We start from the raw sequence: 12,122 nt of genomic DNA, 5'->3' as shown, positions 1-12,122 counted from the left end.
CACTAACATTCCTAGTTTTCTCAACTGAGGCTTATCCACCAAGAATTCAAGGCTCTTCATTTCCCTGCTTGCCCTCTTTTGGACACTCTATGAGTTATCAACGTCTTTCCTAAAAAATATGACCCAAAGAACAGAACTCAAGACTCTAAATGTAGCCTGACCAGGGTAGAGTACAACAGGGCAATTGCCTCTAGAAGTCTAGACACTCTCCTTCTGTGAAGCTTGAAAATACTTAGCAGCTAAGAGCCCACTTTCAGACAGAGAGGATATGTTCTTAGAGATGGGTGTCTGTGTGGAGCAGTGGAAATACCACTGAACTTGGACTCATAACACCTAGGTTTAAATCCCATCCCTGCCATTTGTTATCCATATAATCTAAACGGGCAAGTCACTCAGTAATTGTTGGCCTTTGTAGAGCCTCTGTCTTCAAGTAACTGAACAGGCCTCATGGAAATCTTCATCTAGTTAGACAATATAGGTACTGGAAGGAGGGGTGAGCATGGGCTTCAAAGGATTCAGTGGGTGGCGGATGCAGCTAGAAGTCAGAAATCAATGGCAGACGCCCCAGGGGTGCCAGTATGGGGTACAACAGGCCCAGTACTCCTGATGTAAAGCCCTCCTAGTTTGGTGGTGCTGGGATTTCGATGGAAAAGAAAGCTTGTGAGTGAGCAGGAAGATTGGAAAACCAGTTAAGCTGAGACTTCAGTTTCTCAGGGCATGTCATGCTTCCCATGTAGAAGGCTAGGTACTGGCCTGATGATGCAAGCATTTATTAAGCACTTATTATATGCCAGGCAGTGTGCTATGTGCTAGGATAAAAAGAAAGACAAAAGGAGGCAGCTAGGTGGTGCGGTAGATAAAGCACTGGCCCTGGATTCAGGAGGACCTGAGTTCAAATCTGGCCTCAGACACTTGACACTTACTAGCTGTGTGACCCTAGGCAAGTCACTTAACCCTCATTGCCCCGCCCCCAAAATAAAAAGAACCGATGTATGGTGAAGTGAGCAGAACCAAGAGGACATTGTACACAGATACAACAATATTGTTTGACGAAGAACTGTGAATAACTTAACTATTCTCAGCAATACAATGATCCAAGACGATCCCAAAGGACTATTGATGAAACATACTATCCACCTTCAAAGAAAGAACTGATATTAATGGAACACAGATTGAAGCATGAAATTTTGCCCCTTCTTTCATTTTTTTCTTTTATTCAAGTTTTCTTGTACAAAATTACTAATATGGTAATGTTTCACATAATTGTACATGTATAACCCATATTCTATTTCTTGCTGCCTTGAGGGGGGAAGACAGGAAGGAAGGAGGAATAAAAATTCGAATTCAAAATTATAAATAAAAATGTTTATTACAAGAAAAAAAAAGAATCAAGTCTTGGAGGAACCAGAAGCTAAGGGGCTAAGGTGAGCTGGTAGAGCCTTCCAGGCATGGGGGACCACCATGTGTAAAGGGATAGAGTCTTGTGGATGAGGAACAAGAAGTAGGCCAGGGTAGCTGCATCACAGAGTTCATGGAACAAAGGAATAAAGTATTAGAAAAATGAAAAGGTAGGAAAGAGTCAGCTTATAAAGGCCTTTAACTAGCAAACAAGGGACTTTACATTTGATTTTGGATAAAACAGGTAGCCACAAGAGTTCAGTGAGTAGGAGGGACACAAAGTCAAACCTACATTTTAAGAAAATTACTTTGGCAGCTGAGTCAAGGAAGGATTGGAATGGAGAGATATTCGAGGCAGGAAGACCTATTAGAAGGCTATTGCAATAGTCTATATGAGAGGTGATGAGGGCTTGTATTAAGAAAGCAGCTGTTTGAAAAGAGAGAAGGGGATATCTATAAGACAAGGCATGAAGGCGGAAACAGTAATATTTGACAACAGATTGGATATGGGGGTGAGAGTGAGTGAGTAATCAAAAGGATGACTCCAAGGTTGTGAACTTGAGTGACTTACTGGATGATGGTACCCTTGACGAGTAATAAAAAGGGGAGACGGTTTGTAGAATAAAGATAATGTTTGTTTTGGATATATTGAGTTTGAGATACCTACAGGGTCATCCAGTTTGAGATGTTCAAAAAGACAATCAGCAATAAAGGAACTAGAGATCAGGAGAGAGACTAGATTGGGAATGCACAGGAGTAGGAATAATTTGCATAAAAATAATAGTTGAACCTATGCAGGATTATAAAATCACCAGGTATTGCAGTATAGAGGAAGAAGAGAAGAGGATACAGGCTCTTCTCTTCACAGCTAAGGACAGAGCCTTGGGGAAGACTCACAGTTAGTAGGCATGATATGGAGGAAGATCTAGTAAAGGAGAAGGAGGAGGAATAGTCAGATAAGTAGGAGAACCAAGAGAGAATGAAAACCTATAAAAGAAAAAAATTTCAGGAGATGGTGATAGTGTCAAAGGCTGTAGAAGGATAAGGATTTAGAAGAGGCCATTAGATTTTGCAATAAAGAGATGACTGGTAATTTTAGAGAAAGCAGTTACATTTGAATGACAGGTAGAGAGTTTAAAAGTGAATAAGAGAGGAGGTGGAGACACCAGATAAGCAGCTTTCTTGAGAAGTTTAGTAGAGAATGAAAGGAGAGATACTGAAATAACAAGAATGATTGGATCAAGTAACTCAACCTCTCCAACCCTAATTTTATTGTCTATAAAATAGGGATAATAGTCCTATGCTATCCACTGTACAGGATGGTTGTGAAGAAAAGGCCTAGTTATCCTAATAGAGCTATATAACTGTATTATTTCAGTCAATACATACAGAGTTGTATGTCAAGAGCGGTTGTCAATTTAAAACACACACACACACACACACACACACACAATCACAAAACCCAGTGACACAGGCCTAAGTCATTCAGTTTTATAATACATATTTCCTAAAGTCTTAGGCTAAATTACTCAGAGAAGTTAACATAATTACAAAAGGCACAGTTCCCAGTGTGAATTGAAAAGTCACTATTTTACCTCATTACAGAGAGGTTAGTTCACTGAGATACTGTAGGAATTCATACAGTTAAAGGAAAATACTATGATTTATGATTTATTTTGATAAACTAAAGGTAACACTTTTCCCTCTTAGCAAGGATTAATTTTTTTTTCTACTGAAGTAAAACCTAAGGCCTCAAAATCAAGTGCAAGAAAGTATTTCCAAGGAAATAATTCCTTGGTCTAGACATTTTAAACGTTTAAATCAGGATTTTTGCAGGAAGAGAGTGTTACATGGGTGCAAATGAATACCATGTTTTTGGTTTGTAAAAAATAGGAATTCTGGAATCAGTTTTAAAATGCTGATTTTAATTTAAACTGTATTATTATTTATTACTTTTAAAATAATCCATTAGTGTCCCCAAATTGTGTCACTTTCAGTACAGCCACACCAGTGTTTATTCTTGGCCTACTTCAGCTGCCCTTCCTAAATCTGTTTTCCTTAGTGCCATTTCTACTTCCTCATGAAGGAGGAATTGTGATGTAAGAGACAAAATGGGATTGCTCCACCATCACTGATGAAGAAAAAAAGAGTATTTTACAGAAATTTTCACAGATATTTTCCACTTTGTCTTTGTGTAGTCCTCCTTAAGGCTTTATCTTAAATGCCCTTAAGCTTATTTAGATAAACCTTCTACTAATTTGTTTTCTCTCCACTGCTTCTCTGCTCTATGGTTTCTGGAGACCATATTGCTCATAATCTTCCATCATCTTCTTTTGTAAGATTTTTCAAACAATTTATACTTGAAACCAGTGTTGTTCTTGGCTGCTATATCTCTGTTTGGCAATGACATCTAAGGTTTCCTCTACTGAAATAAATATTTTTTGTATGTCAAAATCATACAGCAGAAGTAACTTTGTACAATAACTCTGATTAGCATCAAGTTAAACAAAAACCAAACAATAACAGCAATAGAGGGGACTTTGTTCCCCAAAGGGGTTTACCACTGAAGAATGTCCAAGACAGAATTCAAGTGGAAAAAGGATTCCTTGTATTGAAATACTCCTTTTTGCATCAAATCCTAGAACAGTGAAAAGCCTCCTAAAGGATATGCATTATCACAAGACTTCAATCTAACTATTCAGATAAAAAGCAGCAAGTGGATGGAAAAATGTCTTATCTAGCTAAGATATGAAAGTGAATGGATAACCTATAGAGCTCATTCCTTACATATAACTTGGACACAAGAAGAGGAAGGAATGAACATGGTGCAGAGCTGAACAGAAGGAGAGTGGGTTGGATTGGCTCTGTGAAATCGTGTAATGCTTTTTATGAACCCGAGTTTCACCCTAAAATAAAATCACCAATATATTTCCAATAATTTTGTAAGGACATGAGTTATGGAATACCATAGTTTCCAAAGAAATTTCAGGTCACCTAAACAGCAATAGAGAAGTATGTGGGCATCTGTAGGCTAAAACATATTACTAACAATGTGTATGTATGTATGTATGTATGTATATTAAGAATCCACTGTGCCAGGCAGTATGCTAGGTATACAAAGACAAAATAAATCAGTTCTTGTACTCAAAGAACTTACATTGTATTGGGAGTAAACAATACATACACATGTAAGTAAATACAAAAGCTATGTAATTTTGGGTTGGGAAGGAGGAAGGCTAAAGGCTTAATATGAATAACAGAGCATATTCTGCATTGATGATATGTCACATATATAGTAGTTTGATGAATTTGTGATTTTACTGTTCTGGGCACTCTCTCCTCCAAAATAGGCCACAACCACTCTATTCCTTCTTATATTTTATGATTCTTGTTCATAGGTGGGGCTATATCCAATTGTAAATGACACATTTTAATGGAGGCATCATTAAACAAGTTTGGTCTAGAGGATGGCAAACCGGACCATGAAATGTCTAGAAATGCAATTCAACATTTATTAAGTACATATTATGTGGAAGAAAGAGTATCATGAAAAACTCTTGAAGGAATTGGGTGGGGATGGTCATCCTGTAGAAAAGGAAAAGTAGAGACATTATAACTACCTTCAAATATTGAAAGATGTTACTAGTTTATTTTGCATTATGGATAGGGCAGGATAGTGAATAGCTGTGATGAGTTTCTGAATTTGTTTACCATAGAGCAAAACATTCTGACAATCTAAGCTCCCCAATAATGGAATAAATTGCCCTATGAAGAAGTGAGCTTTTGATCATTGTAAGTATTCAGAGGCTGGATATCAACTGTGAGAGATATTACAGAAGGAATTTCTATAGGGATATATGGTTGGATTAGATGACTTCTCAGGCCCCTCACAACTTTAAGATTCTAAAATTTTGTGATTTATGCACAGTTTAGCAGGAAACTGCAATGTATAAAGTGAAGTTATAAAACTCAAATATTTCACCTACCTTGCTGAACTTGTCATGGCCAAGCAAAAGGTGTCATCGAAACTACTTAATTCATAAGGTCGAAAGAACTCACTATGGATATCAATTTCTTCTTCATACTTGTGAAATTTCTTCACTATCAACTTCTTTCTGTTTTCCACGCAGGTTACTATAAGGGATATTTTCTGTTATTCTTTTATAAGTAACAAGTCTTTAAAGATAAAATCACATCATTTCCTTGCATTCCTTATATCTAAGAGGTAATCTAGTAGGGGAGAAAATTGAATTTGGGGTCAAAGGATATTAGCTTTAATCCCAACTCTGCCATTTCTGACCCTGAACAAAAACGGTTCTTCAAATGTCTTACAAGAGATGCAACATGCTATAGTGGACAGAGGGCCGGCCTTGCAGCTTAGGAAGATCTGGATTTTAGTCCTGTCTCTGACACATACTGGCTGGGTTACTAAGTCACTTAAATCCCCAGTGCCTCACTAAAGACTGTTACTGTTAGTTCCAAATGAGTTGCTTCTCTACATCAGTGGAACAAGTTTATACACCAAGAGCTCCCTAAACCAATTAAATCACAGGTGTTGAGCAAAAAAATAAATAAATGAACCCACATTAAAAACACAGAATACTTCAAATGTACTACCATGTTTCTAATACCTTTTAAAGGAAAAGAAAAATAGAGCACCTACCTTCATCATAAGGCAGTGGCAAATGATTTATTACCCCCGGGGTCAACCAGTCTGTATAGCTATAAAAGTGCAAAAAGAAAATTTATGGCCCAATTGTAAACACTAGCTTTGCACAATTAGTGGGTAAAAGGGATTTCCTGTAATCACCAAGTCCATTTACCCCGCTGGCTAATTTTTAGGTCCTTTATGAGATACTCTTTTGTGCTTAAACCAAAAAGGTCCAGACAAAGTTGCCTCCAACCTGTCCCTGCAGGGTGTCTCCTACAACTGTAAATTAATTAGAAAGTTCTGATAGTTATGGTGTCTTTGTAGGTTTGGGTTTGGGAGCCAGGATACTTGCCCTTAGTTTTAGTTCTAGCACAAATTTACTGTGTGATTTGAGTCGATCTATTTTCTCTCTATGTGGCTCACTCTCTTCACAGTACAACTGTAATTAATACGAGATGAAAGCACTTTCCAAAGTGCCACACAAGTGAAAGGTACTTTTTCCCAAAGAGATTAAGATCATGTTAATTTAATGACATGTTCTCCTTATTTCAAAATACAACATACCTTCTTCTTGTCTGTGAAAGTCTCATGGTGTTCTTATGATGTAAGTAAAAATCTGTTGGGAGTTCCCAAAGATGAGGTTTGCCTTCAGTGGGATGGAATACTCCCAGAAACAAATTAATGGAATCTTGTCTATCAGCATCTAAAAAGCAAAAAATACATGTTTTAAGAAATCTATCACTGATTGACACAACATGGAGGAGTATGTCCCTGCAACTTGTAGCTCAAAAGAATTATTAAACTTTCAAAGTTGATATAAGAAACACATCCACAAAACAGCCAGCAACTGTTGGATCAGAATAGAAATCTTACTCAAAAATACTGCTTCCCTCTACCCATCTCTCAGAAGATCATAAAGAAAAAAAAAGGAGTTTCATTTCCAAACAAGCTTAACGTGGGAGCATTTTTTTTTTACTTGAATCAAGTCAAAGAATATTATGATTTCTACCTATTAGGAGAAAAAAATGAAAAAAATTATTATGTTTTTCCTGGAATTGTAAAGAGCAATTCCCCCCAAATCTCTAACTGTAGAGACTAAGTAACTTACAGGTAGTGAGGAAAATGTTTTGAAAATCTTAAACTCTGTTATCAGTGTGAGTTGGCAGCACAGAAGACTGAATAGAAAGCCAGCCTTGGAGTCAGGAATGCCTGGGTTCAAGTCCTCACTGACACACACTGGCTGTGTGAACCAAGACAAATCACTTAACTCCTTCCTCAGCGCCCTCATCAACTGTCTAAGAAGGTCGGTGGTGACCCAAATTGGTAGACAGAGTGTTCTTCACTGAAAATTTCCTAAAAAAAAAAATGAAATGCACATATATGATTTTTTTTTGGCGAGAGGCAACGTGGTGTAATGGATGGAGAACTGGCTCCAAAGTCAGGAAGAACAGTGGTCAAGTCAAACCACAACAAGAGATTTATTAACCTCTCAGCACTGCAAGCAGCTCTCTAAAGACCATAAGTTATAGAGGAGGTGCTAACCTGCATTGGAAAAAGGAATTTCCTCACCTGGGAGTTACCTATATTAATAAAACTACAGGTGCAGATCTTGTCAACCTCACCAGAATAATAATGATCATCATCATCAGGCAAGATAAAAATTGCCATAACAAATGAATTTTCACCTTGCCTCAAAGAAGCCAAGGGAAGAATAGTTCACTGGACTGGAAAAAAAAAGTTAAATAATGATCTCTCTCCTAAATATGTCAGTTACTTGCCCTGCAAACTTAAGCTTGTCAGATTTTTTTTTCTGCTTCTGTCTCACAATTCTTGAAATTATAACAATCACTTGTTTCACCAAGGAGGTATTTTGCCATATTCTGTTCTTCCTAAGGGGAGGGAGACAGCTAACTCTTGATTTTCTGTCATATTAGAGACAGGGCAGGTGCTCCACAACCCCCAAATTTTGCCACATACAACAGTTATCTGCCTAGTTCTTGATGTCTCTAATTACCCTCCAGGGATATGTGGGAGCCAGTTCTAATCAACTGTTAAATTTTCAGGGTGAACCTGCTGTCTAGGGGAGGGGGGAGGGAGGGAGAAAAACCTGAAATTGGAAAGCTTGTATAAACAAAAGTTGAGAACTATCTTTACATATAACTGGAAAAAAATAAAATACTTTATTAAAAGAAATTTCAGGGTCAGCATTTACACCTTGGACATCAAAGAACTCTACAAATCAGGGCTTCAATTATTGTTTCATTCATTGTCTGACTTAAGAAAGTGATGGATAAAATGTTAACAATGCAAATAAAACTTAAAAGTGTGTCTTTCTCCTCCCAAAAGTTGGTTGTTAAATATTAATAAGCAACTCTCTGATAGCTCCTCTCCACCTCCCACCTACCTCCAGCTGTCCCCAACTACTGCCCAGGAGCAGCTAGAGCTGAGTAGGGAATTTTCTTATGGGAAGAGTATCATCTCTGCTTCTCTTACCCTCCCATCTCTCCCCCCTCCCTCCTCATTTTTTGGTGGGCAAGGCAATGAGGGTTAAGTGACTTGCCCAAGGTCACACAGCTAGTAAGTGTCAAATGTCTGAGGCCAGATTTGAACTCAGGTCCTCCTGAATCCAAGGCCAGTGCTTTAATCCACTGCTCCACCTAGCTGCCCCCCTCCTCATTTTCAAAGGAGGAACCTGAGGCCCAAAGAGGAGAGTGACTTGTCCATGGCCGTAGGATTAATGATAGAATCAGGATTTGTAGCCCAATGTTCCTTTCTTTCCCTTTCTCCTTTACTGTTTTCCTTTCACTACTTCTCTCAATTCTTTTAGCTGGGGGAGGGGGAGTGGTAAGTATGAAAAGACAATTAAAGAAAACTAAGTCCAAAACCCATGACAGGAGAGGGACAAAAAAAAAAAGGTAGAAGACAAATAAAAGCCTGACATCTCCATTAACTGCCATGAAGAAAAGAAAAATAATTATCCTAAAAGTGAAAGAGATATATGATAGTGATGGAATATTATTGTGCTCTAAGAAATGACAAGCAGGATAACTTCAGAAAGGGCTGGAAAGACATGTATGAAATTATCTATAGTGAAGGGAGCAGAACCAAGAGAACATTTTGCACGGAGACAGCAATATTGTTTGATGAAGAACTGTGAATGACTTGACTATTCTCAACAATACAGTGATCCAAGACAATCTCAAAGGACTATTGATGAAACATACTATCCACCTCCAAAGAAAAAACTGATATTGATGGAGCAGACTGAAGCATGCTATTTTTCACTTCCTTTCATTTTTTTCTTTTAAGCAAATTTTCTTATACAAAATGACAAATATGGTAATGTTTTACATAATCATACATGTATAACATATATCTGATTGTTTCCTGCCTAAGGGAGAGGAAAGGGGAGGAAGGGAAAGAGGGATAAAAATTTGAACCCAAAATTATAAATAAAAAGGTTTCTTATTTTAAAAAAGGTGAGAGAGAGAGAGAGAGAATCCTGTTTATAAAAGTTAACATCTCCCTTCTTCACTGTTAACTTGGGACTCTGAAATCTTGCATAGTGGGTAGAAAGATACCAAGTTGATTTTTTAAAAAGATATCACATATACGTGTGTAGCAACACATTGTTTAAGCACTGGCTTGAACACATCAGGAAATCAGGCAGTATTTTTATTGAATTAGGCTTTCGCCCAGTGTGCTCAGGCTCAGCTTTCAATTGGGCCCCTGTAAAAAAAACCAAAAACTAGTAAATCATGACATTTGGCCCAGGAAAAATGGTAAAACCTCAGGATCTCAGAAAGCTCCATAATTAGCTTACTTTAATTCCTCATTAAAAGACAGTTGAATATATACAGGCCTGTTTGGCAATAAACAGATGACTTCAGACTCCAGATGCTTAAAAAGACACACACACACAACACACAAATATACATACATATTATGACCAAATCTGGAGCATAGTATTAGGACTTATGTAAAAAATAAAATAAAATAATTGAGACACTTGGAACACCTACCTGCCTTTTCCCCTAACAATTAAAGAAGTGCTGTAAAACATGAAACCTTATTGCCAATTAGGAAGAGAGAATGTTTCCCTTTTCAAGTAAGATATCTGTAACCAGATAACTACAAGAGTAAGCAGATTGCCTATTAGAACTGTGTCAATTAACCACACTATTTTCTTATCTTCAGGGTTTGACTGAGCATATAGTCTAGGTTAAATAGTTTCTGTTTCAATTTATAAATGTTTCCTTGTAAAACATTGGTTTTTAAGGGAGACTATTTAAGAACACAAAGGGCTATTTAGGATGGCCACCTTGCTTTTATTAACACATCACTTTGTTCAAATAGTCAGCTTCTCAGTTTCTTAGGAGTTGGCAAAATGAACTCAATCAATGCTGGAACATTTTAGTGTTGTACTCGATGCTGACAATGGATGAAAAGGACCAAAACTGGACTAGGAAAAAGGGAATGCTCTTGGAGGTATTTTCCATTTCTGGTTGTCACAGACACAGGACTGAGAAGAAAGGCAAGTCATCCATCAATGTGAGAAATGTGATCTAGTGGAGGAATGATGTAATCCACTGATCTTCAAAGTAAAAGGTAATAGAGGGAAGACAAATAAAATAATTTTTGTACACCTCCTTTCTAGGAGGTGCGATTCCTTCCCATAGCTATTATGACTAAGAAAAAAGAATTATATTAAAACTCTAGACTTTTTTTTGCCTTTATAGCCCTTAATACCCTGACCTCTTCCCACCTTTCTAGTCTTCTTATACCTTAATGTCTCCTACATAATCTATCATCGAATGCTGTTCCTCTCACATAATATTCCATTTCCTGATTCCAAGGATCTTCACTGACCACTTCATTGGTTTTATGCCTGGAATTCCCTCCCTTCTCATCTTCATCTCCATCTCCTAGCTTCTTTCAAGTTCCAAGTAAAATCTCTTTTTTCCCAAGCCTCTTTAAAGCTAGTGCCTTCCCTTTGTGATTATCTCCAATTTATCCCATATCTCTCTGGTTTGTACATGCCTGTTTACATGTAGTCTACCCCATTAGAGTGAGAGCTGGCCCCACTTGGGTGGTTTTTTTAACCTTTCTTTGCATCCCCAGCACTTAGTACAATCCCCAGAACATAGCAGGCAGTTTTAATAAATATTTGTTCACTTCACTTGACTTCAGAAGGCTCTGGATAAAGTTTCTAGTCATATGAAGAAATAAAGAGGCAAAGGTTTTTTGTTTTGTTTTGGGGGTTTTTTTGGTGAGGCAATTGGGGTTAAGTGACTTGCCCAGGGTCACACAGCTAGTAAGCATTGTGTCTGAGACTGGATTTGAACTCAGGTCCTCCTGAATCCAGGGCCGGTGCTCTATCCACTGCACCACCTAGCTGCCCCACAAAGTATTTTTTTTAATTATCATTATTCTTGAATCATTTCTGAATTACTGAAAATTGCTTATTTAATTCACAAGAAAATATTGATTTTATAAACTCAGGGAGTTGTCAGAGCTGCTGATACTATTTTCTAAATGTTCTCATTGGTTCTCTCTCTCGTTAAAAAAAAAAAACACACTTGTGCATTATAATCAAAATGGCAGGTAATGGAAAGACTTAAGTGGACTGATGCTGAGTGAAATGAGCAGAACCAGGAGAACACTATACACAGTAACAGCAACATAGTGTGATAATCAACTGTGATAGACTTAGCTCTTCTTAACAATACAATGATCTAAGATAATTCCAAAGGACTCATGATGGAAAATGCTCTCCACATCCAGAAAAAAGAACAGTGGAATCTGAATTCAGATTGAACCATACTGTTTCTACTTTTTCTTGTTTGTTTGGTTTTTTTCATTTTTGAAGTTTCTCCCTTTTGTTTTGATTCTTCTTTCACAACATGACTAATGCATAAATATGTTTAATGTGATTGTACATGTACAACCTATATCAGATCTCTTTCTGTCTTGGAGAGGGGGGAGGGAAGGGAGGGAGAGAGAAAAATTTAGAACTCAAAATGTTATAAAAAACAAATGTTGAAAACTATCTTTACATGAAACTAGAAAATAA

At 37.4% G+C, this 12,122-nt stretch overlaps 1 protein-coding gene across 2 annotated transcripts in view; it reads right to left on the bottom strand.

The window, feature by feature from the left end:
• FIG4 (FIG4 phosphoinositide 5-phosphatase) overlaps positions 1 to 12,122 on the bottom strand; it is a 143,705-nt gene that overhangs the window by 61,208 nt on the left and 70,375 nt on the right. For both annotated transcript variants that reach the window (XM_043999417.1, XM_043999418.1), the window contains 3 exons: positions 6,614 to 6,752; positions 6,062 to 6,120; positions 5,385 to 5,532 (listed from right to left, as the gene is read on the bottom strand). In XM_043999417.1, coding sequence (XP_043855352.1) covers positions 5,385 to 5,532; positions 6,062 to 6,120; positions 6,614 to 6,752 — 346 coding nt within the window. The remainder of the gene's footprint in view (positions 1 to 5,384; positions 5,533 to 6,061; positions 6,121 to 6,613; positions 6,753 to 12,122) is intronic.

Source organism: Dromiciops gliroides, chromosome 4, assembly GCF_019393635.1.
Source record: "Dromiciops gliroides isolate mDroGli1 chromosome 4, mDroGli1.pri, whole genome shotgun sequence".
NCBI lineage: Eukaryota > Metazoa > Chordata > Mammalia > Microbiotheria > Microbiotheriidae > Dromiciops > Dromiciops gliroides.
The sequence above is the reverse complement of the archived record's forward strand: the minus strand, read 5'-3'. Positions and strand labels throughout refer to the sequence as shown.